Raw genomic sequence first — 19,641 nt, forward strand, 5'->3', positions numbered from 1 at the left:
GTGATTTGTTGGACTGGAACACGTTTTTTGTCTTATTAAGACACATTATTGGCAAGATCATTAAAGAGATCAGGACAATTCAATGAATAGTTTAGTAGTTTATGGGGAGTCTTTTGCAGCTGACAGACTTTATACCAGTTAAGCAGAACTGCAGCAATAAAGGAAAGCCAAGGTTCATTCTTTAGGTTTTTTTTTTTATTTTTTCCCCTGTAAGCAGAGAGAGCTTAACATTTTTGTTACAGCATCACCTCATCGAGCTCTGTTGAAGTTTACGACCACAGATCATACCAAGCCATCATTTCCAGGGGGTTGTAGCTAAGCCAGAAAATGCTGCATTTGGATGAAGCTCAGTTCTGGTCTTCAGGTTTTTAACTTTTCCAGTGCTGGAAAGCTGCTGAATGGACATATATTAAAAAATATATATATGGATAAGAAATTCTAATGACAAGGAAACTTCTTAATTTGTAATTGGAATGACTTTTGAATGTGTCGTTTTGGGAAGGCCAAGTAGCATTATACTGTTATAATAAATAGTTAGTTTGAAATTTATGGTGAATTTCAAGGAGAAAGAGTTAAAATTTTGTACTAAACCACATCTAGTAAGAGTTCATTACCCATGCAGTTTGAATAAGAGCAATTATTTAAGAAAAAATAGATTTCCTCTGAAAAAAGTTGAGATTTCTAGTCCTTTCAGGTATATATGTTTACATTACTTTACATGTTGTTTCAGCATGTTTTCTGGAGATAGACCTCCAAGAAATATCTCATGCCAACCCCTACCTAGTCTTCAATGAAGAGAATGAATCCTGAAGTCATATGATAGAAACTCAGGCCCAAGCCCCTTTGGACATCTTTGAGATGAATTCTGAAATTGGCCATGGCATTATAGAAAGACATGAGGACCTGCTTGAGATAAAGGTTAGAGGAAAGACTTACCTTTTATTTAGTTGAATAAAGCTCAATTCTAAAAAAAATAAAATTAAAATCATAGGCTGTGGAATGTATTTTTTTAAAATGCACTTGGTGTTGATTTGCCCCATTGTTTTTGTGCTTTGGCAAAATTATCACTAAGGTCCTTTTTAGTACTAAATGTTTGTCTCCAGTAGTCCTGGAGAGAAATATTGGCACAAAATTTATGGAACAATCTACCTTTGTTTCCTCTATAAGACTGGAGACTAAATTAGATCCAGTTTGGAAAAAAAAAAAAAAAAGTTGGAATTTGGCTTTCTCTTTGGGTAATGGCATCTTGCAGAGGAATAAATAAAAAGAGCACTATTTAAAGAAAAGCACTTGTATCAAACCCTAGCAGAACATTGAGGGGGGATGTAGATATGGAACTTTTGTCTTATACTCCCCTAGAGAGAGGATTTTCTGTTTACATTTTTACATGTGAGAGTACATCTATACTGGTGTTATTAATATGTAATATATTTATATATTCAAAGAAAAGAATGAACTCTGATCTCCCCCCTCCCCCCTTTTTTTTAAAATATATACAGAGAGGTGCAAGGAGAAGATTTTAGGTTCTGGTCCCTTTGCAACTGGAGGTGCCTTCCAGATGCCCAAACTGAGACTGACAATTTCCAAAAACAGATGGGAGCATTTTTATTAGGTTAATATAAAACAGATTTCTGGAGTATTTGAGTTCATTCTTGTTGAACTCCTGTTTCTTATCTGACACTGTATAGAGAGCTTTTCTTCCATAATTTGTAGTTTGCAGTCAGCCACCTAAAGGCTATACCATGTAGTATCCAGTTTATACTCACATAATTGTTTTTTCCATTAAATAATGTCCTTGTGTTAGTCAATTCTGGCCCTACGTACTATTTCATGCTTAGCTACTGAAGAATAAGGGGAGCTATTCTGGAGCAGGAGAGCTATCACAACTTGCTCGTCTCTGCAGAGGAAATTGTAGGGCAATGTTGAAGAGTCTCGTTTATGCATGAAGCAGATGTCCCCATGGGCACCAAGTTTTCAAGAGCAAGAGGCCTGTATACTTCAAACCATGGGACATTCAATTCTCTGAATTATTACTACTGGCATGCTGCTTTTTAGTCTGTTTTTGCTGTTCTAAGGTCTCCACCAGCCTTGGTACTCTGAAACTACAGATCTGGTAGTATGACTCGATTTAGCCTTGGTAATGCTATACAGAAGTCAGTGTCAAGCCATACACTGGGGTAACCTGAATGTTAACTCTGCATTGCTTTATTTTGTGTCCCCACTGCAATATTATTTTACATGTAACTTTGTAAGTGCTTCATGACAACTCTGTTACTACTATTGATGCTTGACCTGGACATAGAGATCAATTTTACTTCTGCCACTTTTGGAACTGCATATACGAATGTAGCTGAACACCTTAGTCACTTGACTGCTCTCTGTGAACTTAAATAGTAGATTGAGAAATAAAGTGCAGATTTTTTTTTTAACGTGTGGTAGCAACAGAATCTGCTTAGCAACGCTCAACAGCTGTGTGTGCTCTAGGTCTTCTTAACCCATTTTAAGTATAATTTAGCTGTCTGAAGAGTATAATAACGAAAACCTGACACTCCCCACTTAAATTCTATCTTTATGCAGACAAGATTACCACATATTCTGCCCAAGTGCACGCCAAACAGAAAAGCCAGAAATACAGGTTTGTAGAGTCCCTTTGTAGACGGTAAATCAAGTCTTGCTGTAGCGAAAAAGAGAACACAACCCCTGCTTTGAAACCACAAATACCTGGTGTCTGGGAGTGTGGAAGGTCCCAGCCTAACTCAGACACACTGTTGACACTGCAATTGCGCCAGCTTCGGTGGTTTGGGGCTGAAGAAGGGTGTGCGAACCTTAACTGAACTTTTGGCATGGCTTGGCCCACACCTCCAAAAATTTGCTGAGTTTCAGGTTAACACACCCAAACACAACTGTGAATCACATGATTTATGTTTACGTGCAACTCTAGATTTGTAACCTGTCCTGAGCCTAAGCTGTGGAGCGCAGCCCTGTGCAGGCAAGTTCTGTTTGGTTTCAGGTTTCTCAAAGGTTTATATGGAAAATCTCCTCATTGCTCAAATTGATACCTGTAATTAAACAGATTCAGTATGCTGCAATGCTTGTCCTTTAATGTTATAGCTCGAATGAATCCCTAGCGTAACTCTCTTTAAGTCACTGGAATTAATACTACGGGAGGGATTGGCTTCTTTTCCCTAAGATACTGTCTTTTTCAGTAAGTTTGTTTATTTTTTTTAAATGCCATTGCTAGATTTAAGAAATATGTTCTTGTGTCTGAAACAATTCCCTTCGTTTTTAAAGATGCAATGGCAGAAAGAAAAGATGTAATTCTGACTTTATCTATGGCAGTATGTTCAGACAACCTTTATTTTCATTTTATATTTAAAGTTTTACCCTAAGTTTTACTTTCTAGGTGGTGCGTCTTGGTTTTTTGTTTTTTAAAGAAAGAAAATCCTGCAAATTCTGGATTATGCAGATAATCATAATTCAGTTCACTCTTGCACATGGTGATGCAGGTTAAGTATTTAGGTTTTTGGTTCAACCTTCAAAATGAGCACCTTTGATAAAGATTTAATTCCTTGTTAGTAGGATGGCAGTTCTTTTTGTTTAAAATTCATTGTTACAGAACTTTTATAATATTTAGTCAGATAAAGTCATGCAAATAAGAAGTAGACCCTAATTCTCCATTCATGAATTAAGAAAGAATTAATTTTTCAAATATAAGTCATGCTATTGATGGCAGGATTTGGAATAGTTAAATATATGCAGAAGTATTTGCAAGATTGAGGTTTGTCTGTGGCTTAGCAAATCCTTGCATTTTTATAGCAATCTGACAATTGCTTGGCTCACTTCACTGGTTTAATATAATTTCATTTTCTTGGAAATGTATTGTAAGATAACCTCTTTCTTACAGAAAGCAAAGATGATTAGAGTGTTTCAGGCTCCCTTCATTCCTCAGCAGTAGAAATGGAAGGATGAGGGGAGGGATGCAACTTCTCAACACAGTTTCATTGAAGGCTCTTTGTGTTTGCCCTGCCCTCTTAGCTTCTCAGATATTGTAAGGGTCTTCTGATCAGATTACAGTTTCCAATTTATTAAAATTCAAAGATGCTAGGGCTTGGAAGGGGGTGACTTGCTCATATCCAGTAATAAAAACATATTAAGTAATCACTTGAACTATTTGATATACAATTCAATTAAATGAAATGTTTGTTGCCTAAATTGAGTGGATTACTTTTCTATTGTAATTTGGAAAAATAATAAAAAATATTAGGAGCATATAAAATAATGCGATGCAAAAGTCAAATGATTATTCCACCTTCACTCCAAATACTCAAAGAAAGAAATACAATAAATTTAAAGGATCAGAGCAAATACTTCTTTGTATAACATACTGAATATCATCTGGAATTATAATAGCTAGACTTAGTATTATAAAAATGCATGATCCTGATCCTTGTGGTCTACATGGATTATCAGAAAAGTCTGGATAGGTTTTTTTTCTCCTCTTTCTTGGTACTGTATTCTGTTGTATTGTGGTTACAAGGCCTGGTTATAATGCCTTCCAAATAAAAGCATTGAGCTTAGTATCTCTCAAATAACTGCTACCTAGCAAACCAAAGTTAGTTCTTCTGTTTTGTTTCATTTTGTCTTTCTAGCAGAGCAAAACTTAAAAATAAAATAAAACATGTCAGCTGAGACTTTCTTTTTGCTGTGGAGTGACAGTTTTAGTATGTTTCGCCCTAGGCTTGATTTTTACAGCACCTTAATAGGCAAATAGATGAAAGATAGTCTTTGAATGGAATGAATTGATTTTTTTGAGGGGGGGATTGTTTTTATATCATGCCCATTTCTAGATATGGTTTATTTATACTTAGTTCAAGAAATGCCAAATTCTAGTCCATGAGTATCTCCCAAGGAAAAATCAGTGAGTGTCTAACTTGAGTTTTCAATAATCACAAAGTAAACTTTTCAAAGCTATATAGCGCTATAAATAAATATTCTGAATAGTGTGATTGCATGAGTGAAAAGGGAGCCCCCTAAAATGGCTATTTAAACATTTTATATGTCTTTCCTTCGTTTACTTCCTGGGACGGGGACTGTAATAGTACAGAATGCCTTGATGGAGGACCAGAACATAGCTAGGCTGGCTCAAGAGCAGGACAGGAAAGGTATTATTACTTGGGTTCTTGTCATACACCTCTTTCTTCAGAGAAGGCTTTAGGCTGTTCCTGGCCTGTTTAAAAAGGCAGATAAATAGTCTCTGTCCCTTCCACCATGCTTTGTCATCCCTAGCCATCAGTGAACTCTGCACGTCAGCATGCTGAGTGTAGCAGCAAGGCCATGCCTTGCCACCTTCTGACCTATAAAAGGGTAACCAAAGATACACAAGATACCGTATTACAGCCTGTTCTTTACAACTATGGGGTGTTTGGTCAACTCAGAACCTCATGACAAAATCTCTGTCAGAACCTGTGAAAATTGCTCATGCTTTACTGGGTGAGGAAAAGTTCTGAATGGGATGAATATAGCATGTGAATTCATCACAGAATAATTTTATGCCACCAGATAGAAAGATCTGGGAAGATACAGGAAAGCCAAAAAATCATAGCTAACTCATACAGCTTATAGCTCTATGAGTACATTATTGCGGTGTCTATAGTCTTTAACCTACTTTAAGCTACTGTACTGAAAACTTACATGTATGTGTGTAAATGTTACTGGACTGTAATCAATAGAATTACCCACCAAAAGGACAATTTATATTAGCCAGGGGCAGGGATTCCCATTCATTATATCTGTGGAGGATGTGCCTTTATGCAGCCTGGAGCGTCCAGCATGTTATGGATTAGATAGATTGGGTCTGACGTGCCTGCGTTTCTGGAAAAATCTCTTTTGTCCTTTGTGTCTTGTCTGTGAAACCCGTGATGCTTTCTGCCCACCTGGAAAGAATGATGGGAGGTAATTTTCTTTGCTTCAAAAACTTTTTTGAAATTGTAGGTGTGTTTTACACAGAGATAAAAAACAGGACATTCCAGCATTTCCACAGATGACAAGAGAGGGACAGTGAACCTCAATCTGAAGCTCAGTCAGGTGTAGACTGGCCAAAATTAAAGTTTCTATATCTCTTCTTTACAAATAACCATTTTGTTAGAACTTCTCCACTTAATAAAAAAAATATATATATATATATTCACTTTCCCAGAAAGACACCAGCCACATGATTAGGGGATTTTTGTGGACTGCTGGAAACCCAAGCCAAATTCCTTCATGAAGTGAAAATGGATTTACCCAGAGCAAACCACTCCAAAAAGAGATTATTGTGCGAGTAGCCCCAGTTAGTCAACAGCCCGACTGTTAGGACATTTCCATGAGGCTGTGGAGAGTTATGGACCAAGCTTCAATGTGGGTCTTGATAAACATACATTTCTTAGTTTTTGTTAAGATTTTTCTTTTCCTCTTTCTTTTTCTTAATTTTTATTAAGATTTTTTAATTAAGATTTTTATTAAAATCTATTATCTCAATTTTCACCATCAATTTTTAAACTTTTATAAGGATTTATTCCTTAATATCTAGACATGGGTGTAGCTATGCATATATATGTACAGACAAGACAAAATCAAGTTGCAACAGAAATTTGCAACACAGAAAAAAGTTCAATTTGACAATGTCCTCCTTCCCCCTTCTAATCACAAGCAATGACATCTTGAAGCAAATTACCAGCCAAAATGCTGTGGAGAAAGAATTACAATTAGTTATCCATAGCTATGTGATTGCAGAGGCATCATGCCAACACCAAAGTCTCATACAAGGAACATGGGATTCTTGTTTCTTACTGGCAGAAAGTATGGTTTCAAAGTGCTTCGCTATGACAGGAAAAGCAGAAACACCTTTATAAAAGTGAATTCAGAATAATCTGATTTGTTTTGTTGTTCCTTTCTGCAGGAGGGTGATGGCTTAGGTCCGTTAATGAGAATGGAGGTATCCTGCTTGTGCAGTTTCACATCATCAGGATGTGAAGCTTGTGCCTTTGGAGTTTATACTCTTTTTTTTTTTTTTTTTTTTCGCGGCAGCTGGAGGGTGACTCAGATGTGAATGTTTATGGAATCTCACCAAGAATCAGATTTTGATATGCTGGCTCTGAGCTCTGATGCTCCAGTCGGCCACTGTAGAAGTCGGGGAATTCACTGGTCCCTAACATTTGCAGGAACACCTCACACTGGCCCCCTAGTCTTCACTTTCTTCTCCATTCCTCTGGTCTGATTTGTACGGCAATCCAACTGAAAGTTGGATTTAATTACACCTCTACTGCATTAGTAGATGTAGGATGAGGCTCTTACAGAGCACAATATAAAATATGCTCACCTTTGATCTCTGTCAGTTAGGATAACTGATGTTTTCTTCACTGTTCCTAATAAAACTTTCCTATGTTCCTTTATCTGTTAAATTGTATCATGGTGGATTTTTTTTTGCTTATACGTTTTGAATACAGAAATTTACTGCCTTATGGAGTAACTATTTTCTTGTTGATAGCTCAGTGTGCAGAGGCACAGTCCCACAGCTTTTGGAAGGAAATGTAAACATTTATTCATAGGGTTCTACTGTGAATTAAAACCTAGAAGCTGTTTTCCAGCATGTGATATGGCACATATTTATCTCTGTATTTAAAAAAAAAAAAAAAAAAAAAAAAGCCTCCTTTAAATTTGAACTGCACAGGAGCAGTATGTGATTGCAATAAATAATTTTGCCAATGATGTTAGTATTTTCTAGATACAATGCAGATATTGTATCTGTATGCAATACAATACATCTATTGCTGTGTTCAAATGCTGCTAAAAATAGAAATTTTGTAAAATGCAAAATAACCCATTAAGAGTTAATGATTTTACCTTTAAGTCTCCTATTTTAATGTGTCCTACTTAAACTTTATTAAAGCTAAAGCTGTAGCTGGATATAGAATTCCCATAAAACATCTGTTTAAATTGATTCCAGCCAGGGTTCAAATTTGTTCTATTGATTTCCATCATCCCATTCTTTTATTTCCATTCTGGCTCTCCATGTTGCCTTACTTCCACTTAGCTTCCCTTTCTCTCCTCTCCATTTTTCCCCCTCCCAAACTTGAGGCAAACAGCTTGCCCTTAACTTCTTGAAGGTTTTATGCTTATCAGCACGTGCTGTCCTTTCATGCTTGATCCCTTGCTGAACTCAAAACTCAGTACCACAGTCTGGAAGTTGCTAATCATTTGCATCCCACATCATCGTCAGACAAATGAAGAATGGCAGATGTGTTGATCAGTATGGCAAAGCAAAGATCTTAAGAAAGTTGGTGACAAATAGCAATATTTGATGAATTAAATGACTTCATCATGCTAAAGGACTGCTGTCTTGTCAGCGTGTGTGCTTTTGTCTTACTTGCATGCCCAACTTGCTACCTTGCAGTAGCTGTAGTTAACCTTCAGCTATGGGCAGTGGGGCAACAAAGCAATCTCTCCTGTCACATCTCAGTAAGACAGCATGACATACACTGGCCTGAACTGCATGATGCTGAAGATAATGACCTTAATCAAATCTTCAGGTTTTCAGGTGGTGCTTAGCAGGAGTTAGGAAGGTTTTTCTTTCCCCAGAGTGCAATTGGCCATTTTTTTTTAAATTTATTTCTGTATCTATCTATTTTTCTTTGCCTTCCTTCTTAATACAAAGCATAGATTGCCTGCTAGGAGAAATTCATTGTTTTACAGAGAGTCTTGGTCACAGATAGAGCCTCAGGCTCCTGTTTTTTTCACAGACAGCTCTATCTCTTGTGGACTGAACTGGTTTAATTTCATTGAAGCGTAGTCAAGAGTTTACGAAAAATAATGGGTTGGGGTTTAGAGATGATCCGACTACACATGATCTAATTATTTCTTCTGGTCTTAAATGCTGAGACAAGATAGTATGAAAGATACTCATTCATGTTTACTGGTTTGGGTTACCTACCTTTTGGAACTCTGGATACATCATTCAGAGTGCATATTGGTGGGAAAAGTTCTTCAGTCAAATAGCCTGAAATATTTTTAATTTAGGAATGCATGTAGGAACAAATGATGGAATAATGTATTATTTATCTTAACAAGTACCTTCAAGCCACCATAAACTGAATAGTGCTTATGCCCAAGAGCCTATGATATTTTATTCTTTAAATCTCACTGCTGTCTAACATACCTGTGGCTGTTCTCATTATCCGTTTGTAAATCTCATACTTTTTCTTCCACTTTAATTTTTCTTCCCATTAAAGTTCAGCAAGAAATGATACCATTTATTCTTTTGCCTACTAGAGTAACCATGAACCTACTAAGTTTAAACTTATAGATGGCCCATGTTTTCTGTCAATCAAAATTCTGAGACTGTAATAGTTTTTAAGTTATTATATAAAAATTTATGTCTTTATGCATGGAAAAAAATAATGAAAAATACTGCTTTATATCAATATGTATTCTGTACATTTTTGTTATGTATGTACACATGGGCTGGGCTTAAGCCTTACAAAAACTCTATGATGTTAATTCATGGGGAACTTTGCCCTGGTCCATGCAACACTGGCATATATTCACAAGACAACTGTCACATACCTTATCTGCCACCATGTCTTACAGTAAGAGCAACAGGCAAATGCATCTCCATAACCCCAGACTTTCCATCACTATTTTCTCTCTGCACCCCTCTGCCTCCTTCTCTCTCCGTGGAGCTGGCATTGACCTGAGTAGACTTCAATCCCTTGTCTTGAACTCTGTCATTCTTTTCCACTCAGTCACTTCCCAAGTCTACCTACGCACTAGTCAATAAAATGACAGAAGTTGGGCTGCTAGCATGAGAGCAAAGTTTTGCTCTGAGAGCATGCAATAATTATGGGCATTAAGTTTCCCCTACCCTTGCTTGCACTATGCAGCTAAAAATGTGTGAAAACTACTTTCAGTGGATAATTAATAAAACTTGTTAGTATCAAGCTCTCCTGTTGCTAAATGGAAGGGACATTGCTGCTACTCTTAGAGTTTGCTAGTGGATTGTGTCAATTTCATGGTATTAATCATATATTTGTCTCAGTTGTACGCTTGTTTCATTTAAGATAAAGACATGAGAAGTTAATCTTTTTTTTTCTCCCAAGCATGCTCTTGAAAAATTGGGCTTTTAAAATAGCTAATACGTGCATCATTAAAATGAAAAATTATTTGAAAATCTGTTTGCAATAGTGTTCTTCTGATTAATAACCCTTGCAAATCTGTGCTCATTATACCATAAACATGACCTTTTTAAAAACATCAGAAAAATCCAACCACAAAATATGCCAGCTCAAAGATTTTGTAAATGTCAAAAAGTGTAAAGCTTTGAAATTAATGCGATTTTCATAATACTTGGCTGATGCTTTTATTTTTACTTTATTTATTTATTTATTTATGGTTTGTTTTTAAGTCTTTGTGGTTAGGATCTTTTGGGAGAGCATGACCACAGAGGAGCACACTGTGGGATAACTCTCAGTGCCTTCCAACAGCTACTTGCCTGTGATTCAATACTTAGTCCCTTTAGTTTATAACAACATTTTTGCTGGGCTATTGGTTCGATCTCATAAGGTCTAGTTGTGCTCTGTCAGAAGAAACTAACCATAAGCACTGACCTGCTGTTTAGGAGAGATCCCGAGTGCGCTAATCAATAATGTTGGAGTCAGTCTAGCACTATGGAAAAACTTCTTCATTTGCTGAAAACTGTAGAGAACCTGAACACGCGTTCATTCATCACGAGCATTTTGCTTGTTGGTTTTCTTCAAAGCCGCAATGCAAGTGGTTGGGGGGTCTGATTCTCTGGCAGCTGGCGTGGTTGGTGCCTGAAGTTGTCAGCTGATAAAACGCAAGGTGGCCAGACTGGCTGATCTGCCGTTGTTTCCCTCCAATGGAGACAGCCACTTCACAGAAAGTGGAACGCTCGTTCTGGATAATTTCATTTTCAGTAATCCAGCAGCTTCCGATGGGGAAAAAAAAATCATCCAAATTTGCTTGACCAACTGTAATAAAACCTCAAAAGATTCTGAAGAGCTCAGTTAGGTAAGTCATGCCCCCATCGCTAAAATAAAAGCTTAGCTGCTGCCCTTGTGCAATTTATAATCCGTGGAAGATGCTGTCTGTAGTGAGTTAGTGGAATTCATGGTTAGACAGTGCTAAGTAGTGAGGTTCAGATCATTTTTTTCAGCAGATTTTACTTAATTAAAAATGCTTATTATTGATGAAGTGTTTCCTGTGGGCCATAGCATAGAGTAGATAAGGTAGGGGAGGAGGAGAAAATACCTTATGGGGTTCATGGAGGCTACGACATTAGTTTCCTTATGACCTGAGGAGGGAAAGGTCTGCACACAGCTGTGCTATCTGATGCTATTCAGACAGGCTGGACTTTATCACCTGTAACTTAGGCCCGTCTTTTTATTAATGCAGTTGGATAATGGCAGGGGAATAGGAGGAAAGAAGGCAGCAACTGGGAAGTGCGAGACTGAACTTGTTTATCGAAAATAAGGAGACTTACGAAAAGAGATAACAGATGTAAGAATATACATGCCAATTTGTCTTTGCGTTTTCCCAACCCTGCATCACAACAGTAGTTTTATAGGATTCCACACAACTGAACAAAAACTGTACTCCTTTAGGTATGAAAAGGAGTACAATTTTCAGTCAAAATATTTGTATTAGAATATATAATTTTGCATTTTTCAAAATGCTGTAAATGTGAAAGAAAATAGTTTTTTAAAAAAGGATATGATGCATAGCCACAGGCTGTTAAAACTAATATAATAATAAAAAAAGAATTCATACTTTTTCTAAACTAACTCACTTTGCAAGAATCACAGAATAAATATAGTCTCCAGACAAAATAATGCTTTGAATAGCAGCAAGTGACCAAAGCTGAATCAAATGTTCCAGATAAATAGTAGATGTGCTGAAAAAAGCACTCTATAAAAGGATAGTGGGTACTGATTTGTGCCAGATTGGAAGAGTTTTAGTTAAAAAAACAAACAAACAAACAACAGGGGGTTAGGATAAATTAGAAAATGTGAAAATATTTTGTAATGAGTAGTTTTGAGTTGCCTGTTTGGTTTTGATGTTTGAAGTTTGCCAAAATTTAAATAATTAAAAGCGTTAAGTATCCACGGGCAAACTAAAGAATTTCATTTGGGGTGAAAGAAATGTTTCAGCTGACACAATGAATTTTTTCCCTAATTGTTTTAATTTTTTGATTTGGCCAGTGAACTGAAAAATCGATTGCTCACAGAGCTCCACAGCTGAGACACTGTTGCATTCCTCCTCTTTAAAGCAACTAGCAACTGTTAACATTACTAACAGAAAAACCTATGAAAGAAAAGCTTGTATTGCCACGTAGTGTACTTGAAGCTCAAGTTGTCTCAGGAGAGTCAGCAGGAGTGAAGCCGGTATGGTTGGAACCCAGTTTTGAGAGTGGGTGTCAAATATCAAATACTGTTTTGATTTTCTGTTTTTCATTTTTCTGAAACTAAGAGGGATTGTATGAAAAAAACCTGTGTTTATATGCGGATATCCTCATTTTCAAAATATTTCTGAGATTATTATTTAATGAAAGCACTCTCCAGAAAAAGTCCATGAACAATGCAAAGTCAAAATCACTTAGTCTTAAGCTCCTCATTCTCCCTTCTCAAAAAAAAAAAAAAAAAAAAAAAAAAAAAAAAGTCAAATAAACCCCTAAAATTCACAAGGAACTGAGTTCTAACACTGTAAATGGTCAAAAATGAGATTTGATGAACAATAAATTCTCAACAGGCATCATGTTACTTGGTCCCACAGAACTTCCTTGCAGTCCATGGGGAATATTATAGGTGATAAATGTAGCCTATTAAAATTAAATATTTAAGATTAAAAAGTGTATCCATTTATGCACATTAAATGTTCAGTTTGCATGTAAACTAACATTCTGTCTACCTAGATAGTGCATATTTTAGATACTTAGGTAATACTGCTTAAGTAGTAGTAGTAATGAAAAGGATGTTTTGTGATTAGGTGAAGTCTATTTTGCCATTTCAGGTTAGATCACTGGTACTATTTAATATGGAATTGAACTTATCTTTAAAATGACAATTAAGCACTTTCTAAAAAAAAAATCTGTTGCAAAAATGAAGTGATCAGAGGCAGTCATCTAGCAGTTGTATGTCTTGACAAACTATATTAACCTAGAATATTCTTGGGAGCCACATCTACAATTCATATCCCATGATCAATGTTATATGCTAAAGAAGGTTATTCTTTTGTTTTTGAATGTCTTTAAATTTCTAATTTTTTCAGATTTTCTGAAGCCCTAAATGTGGTATCTGCTGTTTTTGATAAATTAAAATTCATCATCCATCATGGCTAGCCTACTGTTCTTAATTGCTTAGGTCTTTATTTTGCTTATGAAGCAAATCCTTTCAGATATGCCCCAGGCTTCCATACCCCCAAGGAAAAACTAAATTTCTAATAAATTTAAATTTCTAACTGTTTTTGAGCTATCCAAACATAAGTTTCTTAGCATTTATAAGACAGAACATAAGCTCCCACCCTTCACTTCTATACTTAAGATAGTCAGAGTTAGTTTTCTTGAAAATTTTCTGGGCAAAATATCCTCTTTTGTCTTGGGATCTGTGGGATATATTTTAATCCTTACTGGGTGTGAGCTGGCAGATATTAGGATTCTATATAAAAATTCATGGTTCCTTTTTGAAGTTACCTTTATGGAATCCAGTAGTATTCTCAGTTACTCCCACTGAATCAGACTGGCTGAAAGGTTCTCGGAGCTTCTGCCAAGGCAAAGAAAAGATATGCGTATTATTTTGGCCCGGAATATACTATTATGTAAATATTGAGAGAAGCGGGATAGGATGGAATACCTGTGAATATTCATATCTGGGAAAAAACAAATTACATTACTGAAAACAAATTCAGACTCCAGGATGGAAGGGAAATTGAACATTAGTTTAGGGTGTCTCTGATGTATTGAAAATGGAATTAGGGGCCCAAGCCATACACATGGCCAGAAGGAAAAAATTGTAAAGTAATGAAGCAATGAAAATAGAATTCTGGAGAGATTTGCTTTTTCACTCAGTGTTTATGGTTGTAATAGTGATGGAAGAATTGCAACAGATTTAGATTAATGAGGTATTAGTTTAGAGATCCTGTCCAGTTTGCATAGTGCCTCCAAGTTCCAAAATGCATTGCAAAAATTATGTAAACTATTTGCGTCTGCAAAATTTGAGCTGGATATTTCATTAGGACAGGCTATTTGATAACAGATCTAATGATTCTTTTTATGGAAACTGATTCTGCAGTTGAGTTAAAGGATTGTGCATGAGGAAAGGTTATGCAGGGGTAGCTGATCTTTCTTTACAGCCAAATCCCAGAATGCAGCAATTTGCGGTTGCCAAATTGTTAAGCAATATGGTAGGGCACTTGAGAAAGAAGGGTGTCAACTTCTCCAGAAACCTAGAGGAAAACATGTTATTTATTATTCAGTATATAAAGAAAATCCCACCCTATTATGCCTCCACTCTAAGACTATTTTCTTTTTTTTCCCTGGTGCATATTCAATCTTTGTGCGTGTTTTAATCAAGATAATTAGGGGCAATACTTACAGATGTTTGTACTTTTTACTTACCAGTGAACTGAGGGATTTCTCAGGTTAACCAGGCAAAAAAATTTCATGGGACACTTTCTTATCAGAAAATGCTATTTCATTGAAAGTGAAATTTTCCACATGGTGTTAATTTTTTGTAAAGAATTGGGAGGAAAATAAGGTTAGGTAAAAAAAAAAATCCATTTTTAAAGAAATCTTGTTTCCTGATTTTGGAATGACTTTTTTCATTTTAAAATTGTTTTTAATTCTGTAGTGAAACATGGTGTCTGAAGTCAAAATTGGAAGAAAAGACAGCATTTATTGTTCTAACTCAGAACAAAACAAGTGTGCAAATTCCCTATGGAATGAATGCTTCTATCTGTTTCCCTTGGTCAAGGGTACAGGCAAGAAAAATGTTGCAGTTATGATGTTCAAACCACCAGCAGCTTCAAGACGAGAACTGCTTGAGTAGGATGCACCATGCACAGAGAGAGCATGGGCCTCATGGGCCACACATGGCTCTGCAATGTGGAGGCTATATATGCTCAGGACAAAATGCTGCACTGGCTTCTGGACTTCATGTAAAAGTGTTGCAGAACAGGTTACCTAGTGGTAGAGCAAAGTGTCTAGTCCCAACTGGAGACATAAAATTGCATCCTTTTTTAAAAATACTCAGTTTTATTGAGACTAGGGGAGTTATTTGAACTTCTTAGAATCTCAGCAACTGTCTCAGTGAGGTATAGGAAAGGGCAGAGGCTCATGGCAAGTTTTTCTTCAAACTTGTTTGTTCACATTTACCTTGGATATATTGCCAGTGCCTCTGGCCAAGAGATTATCTTTCCTGTGTTTTAAATTGTGTGAAAATTGAAGGAACAAATGATTACTTCAAACATGGCTAATTGCTGAGCTTCTAAGTTGTATTCTTCCTGTACTCTTTATGAAAGAAAGTTCAAAGCATTGATATGAATTTCCCAGATGTCTGGAACAATCTCCAGTTCAGGATCTGGATGTTCTGAAAGACTCTCACTCTTTAAAAAGGTACTTTTAAAAGGTACTTTTTGCCTAATATTGCAAACGTGTAAAACTGGAATTAGTAAATAAGTTGTTTCTTCCTATTTTAAGGAATGGTAACACTCTACTCATCAAATGTAACTTTAGGCCGGTATTACCTTTAATTTTGAGGGACTGTTGTGTCTCTTACGTCATTCCAGGTGTGCACCTAGCTTTTGCCAGTGACGTTTAGCTGAACTTCAGGTAATAATACAGAGCATCAAACACAGGCTACAGACAAACGCTGTCTGAGGGCTGAGAAGTTAATGCCAAGTATCATCACTTCATTCATCAAAGTGGTACCCCAACCACTGCTATGGGAGGTTTATAAAGAGAAAGGCATTAAGCCATCTCCTTTGAGTGATGATTAAGGAAAAGATCTACAGCGGGATGCAAATATTTCAACATTTAGTAGGCAGCCTCCTGGCAGAGCAGGGTTGCTCTGCTGACAGCAGTGTTGCACCTGCACAGGGAAAGCTATGGAAGTCTTTGTGCAAAAATCTATGGTACAGAAAGTGCCAGAACAGCAAAACAATCATGAGGAACCTCAATGGATAGTTCAGTAACACCGGATAACTAAAAGTACCTCTCTAAGTCTTGCTGTAAAGTCATATAGGTATCACTGCTATTTTCTAAGTGCACTGTTGTCACACATGACATCACTTAGATACAAAGGGAATTCTGCTTTACGAATTTTACTACATCCCTCTTTTTTTCTCTTCAGTTTGGCTTTCTCTGTTCTCTTGTGTTCCTTTCTTGTTGTCATTTCTGTCCTTGATACTTTCTTCTTTACAAAAGGACTTTCTCTACAAGTTCTCTGCAAGAACTCTCTGTGTGAGCTTCTACGCTTTTGCATGCCTCCGCTAATGGATCAGAATGGAAGTAGTTAATGCTGATGTTCCCAAATATTGTCCAAAGGCTTTTCAGTTAAGCTGAGTCACAAAAGTGCTTGCGATTGCTTCAGAGTCCCTGTTGCTGATTCTAGAGTACAACTCTGCACTTGTCAAATGCAAAAAAAAATCTAATTTTGGCAGCCATAAAAATTAGAAACTTTCCTTTCAAGTGAAAGCTCAAATTTCTTGATACCTATCACATGCTCCATCATTAAGTGAAATGTCTGACACTACTGCAAAAACAGAGAGCAGCTGTACTCCTGAATATACTCATTTTCTGTGCCACCATAGCCAGGATTGTGGTAGATTTTAAACTCTGTTCCAGAGGCTCTGAGTCCCAGCCAATGTCCTGCAGAGCTGGCTGAATTTTTCCTTTTAAAGTCTGTTCTTGTCCCCAGATGACTTTGTGCAGCACTGGCTGGCAGAGGCAGGTGGGTGAGTGCCTAGTCATGCGACCGGAAAGGATCACAGAAAGAGCTATGGCATTCATCCCTTATGGCATGGTATACCACAAGCATATAGGGTAGTAATGCCATCGCTATAGGTAGTCCGAACCTGTGAGGCTGAACGTTTCCTCCATAGCACTGAGATAATAAACTAGAAGACGCAGTTCCCTGCTGAGAGCCAAGTACGTGCAGTATTTCTGAATCCAGTTTGCATTTGCATCTGTGAGATGGAGGATATTTAATCGGTTTTAATTTCTTTGCTGTTGCCAGACTAATGCTCACCATGGCATTTCTGTGTGCTTCTGTACAATCTCGGGTGCAACCTAGAGACTTTCTAATAAGATCTTTATCACTAGGGGTGGCTTCTTTTCATGTTCTGTAAAAGCTTTAAATGAAAGAAATTAAGTAATTCCAGCATCTAATAAACATCTTTATAGGCCTTTCCTGTTCAGGAGGAGTGAGAGTGACCTGTTTGACATACCTTATCATCATTCTGATGAGTTTATTTTTACACTTTTTTTTGTAATAATTCTGTGGGAACATAGCAATTGCCAAACCAATGGCTTATCTAGCCCATTTACGGCTGGTCATTCTACTGACTTAAAATTCAATGTTACACTATCATTAAATAGTTGATGGTTTTATTATCATTAAATGGTTGATGGTTTTATTATATTGATGGTGACCCATGGAAAGCAAAACCTTTTACTTTCTGCTTTTCTCTTGCCTGTGTCCTTAGCTGCTTCATTCTGAGAGGCTGATTTGGTACACTCTTACACCGAGGCAAACAGAAAATACTCCAACAATGAAACAGTTGCTCTAGGGCAAAAGCTAGCATGAGACTGGAATGAACCCTAAGCTAATACCTTTGGTTTACTAGTGGATAATGCTTTCCTTTCAATGATACTTAGTGAAATGCTTCACAGAGGAACTGAAGTTGGCAAAAAATACTGTCTTTGAAAACTTGGCTCCAGCTGATTTTATACCTAGAAGCAGAACTACTGATGGTCTGTTACAACTGGTTAATTAAATCCTGCGCTGTTAGCCCTCAATTAGAAGCATTAAATTGCAACCCTGGTTAGCAGATTTGCTAGCCAAACATGGAGAGACATCCTATATCATTCTGACTACTTTATATTTGAGCTCTTAAAAATGCATGCTATTCGTCTAATGAAGTGTCTGTATGTATGAGAGAAAAAAAGAAAAAGACTTCTGATCTCTCCCTCTGTTGGTCTGTCTGCCTGTCTCTCTGATCCATAAGGGGGGTAAAACTCCCTTTACATTTTTTAAGCATTTCTTGGACTCTTACCAGCAGGTTTTTACAGTCTGCTGCCTGCCTCTCGGATTAGAAGAACACTGGCATATTTTAACAGTTTCCTAGGATCCAAATAGTCTTTAATTAACAGGGAATTGATGTTTTGGAATGTGGCCAAAACATGGGAGACACTGGAAGCAAAGAATGGGCTTGAATCCTTCTAGCTTTCAACTGTGGCAGGAGGCAAACAAATAAGTGCAACATGGTCCCGCAGCAAACAGGTAGCTGCTTATTGGTTTGCAAGGGGATTTCTTTGTTTGCGTGATGCTCCCACAGAACGGGTGGTTAGTGGCGTTCGGAGGGAGGAGCTCTCTGCTTTATGGGAATCAACTCCACCTCCTGCAACAGGGGAGAGTGTTAGTCGGGGCTCTTTGAAGTACCGGGATGAACAGCATTTCAGTGGCTGCTGAAACTTATTGCAATAGTGTGTTTGCGATAGATTTGTCTTGATCAACTGCTGAGGGAGCAAGGTATGTTGTGTTTGCTAGGTATAGGTTGACTCTGAAGATGTGAGCTCGATAAGCGAGTGTTTAATTAAAGAATGAAAAGGCTGCAAACGGTGTGACTTTTGCTGAACAGAGCAGCTGGGTTTGTTGTTGTTGTTTTTTGTTTTTTTTCTTTTGGAGCAAAGTTTGCCCAAGGAATCTGAGTGATAGGGCTGGGGTACAACACTGAAGTTACAACCAAATGAGACTAGCGGAAGTTGTAAAGGGAAGTCAGATGTAGGCTGAACTGTCATTCCAGATAATCCAGGGAGAGAGATGGTTTATGAGCTAATTTTAAATAATGAAATATTGATACTTGAAGCAGTTACTGGCAAAGAACTATAACCAAGAGTCATTGAGTCAGCTGCACTCTTTTTCAATAATGCAGTAATTTGTGGGCAAATAAAAATGTATGTTTAACGCAATAGTGGCTTTTTAGTGTGATTTGGGGGGTTTATTTGTAATCGTATTATTTCTGAATGTCTTCTGCCTCTTTCTGTATGTAGGTGGTACATGCCAGAGCCCTGCTCTTCCAGCCCTAGTGCGTCCTCCTGCTCCACCTCTGCAGCCATCGCTGGATATTAAACCATTTCTTCCATTTCCTCTGGACACTGCAGCAGCAGTCAACCTCTTCCCCAACTTCAATGCAGTAAGTACCCTCCTAATAGTTACTGTCCACTTCAATGAGCCACAGTTTCCATAGAAGACTCAAGAGGGCACAAAGTAAAATTTTATGTACTCAATTAAACCTGGAATATCCTTTCCCTCACTGAGGGCCAAATAGCTCTTTCAGACACACTGGTAGGCCATAAATTAAAGCACAGCTAAG

General features: G+C 37.2%; 1 protein-coding gene across 3 annotated transcripts in view; it reads left to right on the top strand.

The window, feature by feature from the left end:
- The window catches only part of ZNF385D (zinc finger protein 385D), a 430,528-nt gene that overhangs the window by 280,349 nt on the left and 130,538 nt on the right, over window positions 1–19,641 (top strand). For all 3 annotated transcript variants that reach the window (XM_026103714.2, XM_026103716.2, XM_026103717.2), the window contains one exon: window positions 19,319–19,461. In XM_026103714.2, the coding sequence (XP_025959499.1) occupies window positions 19,319–19,461 (143 nt within the window). The remainder of the gene's footprint in view (window positions 1–19,318; window positions 19,462–19,641) is intronic.

The sequence above is a fragment of the Dromaius novaehollandiae genome, chromosome 2, assembly GCF_036370855.1.
Source record: "Dromaius novaehollandiae isolate bDroNov1 chromosome 2, bDroNov1.hap1, whole genome shotgun sequence".
NCBI classification, from domain to species: Eukaryota; Metazoa; Chordata; class Aves; order Casuariiformes; family Dromaiidae; genus Dromaius; species Dromaius novaehollandiae.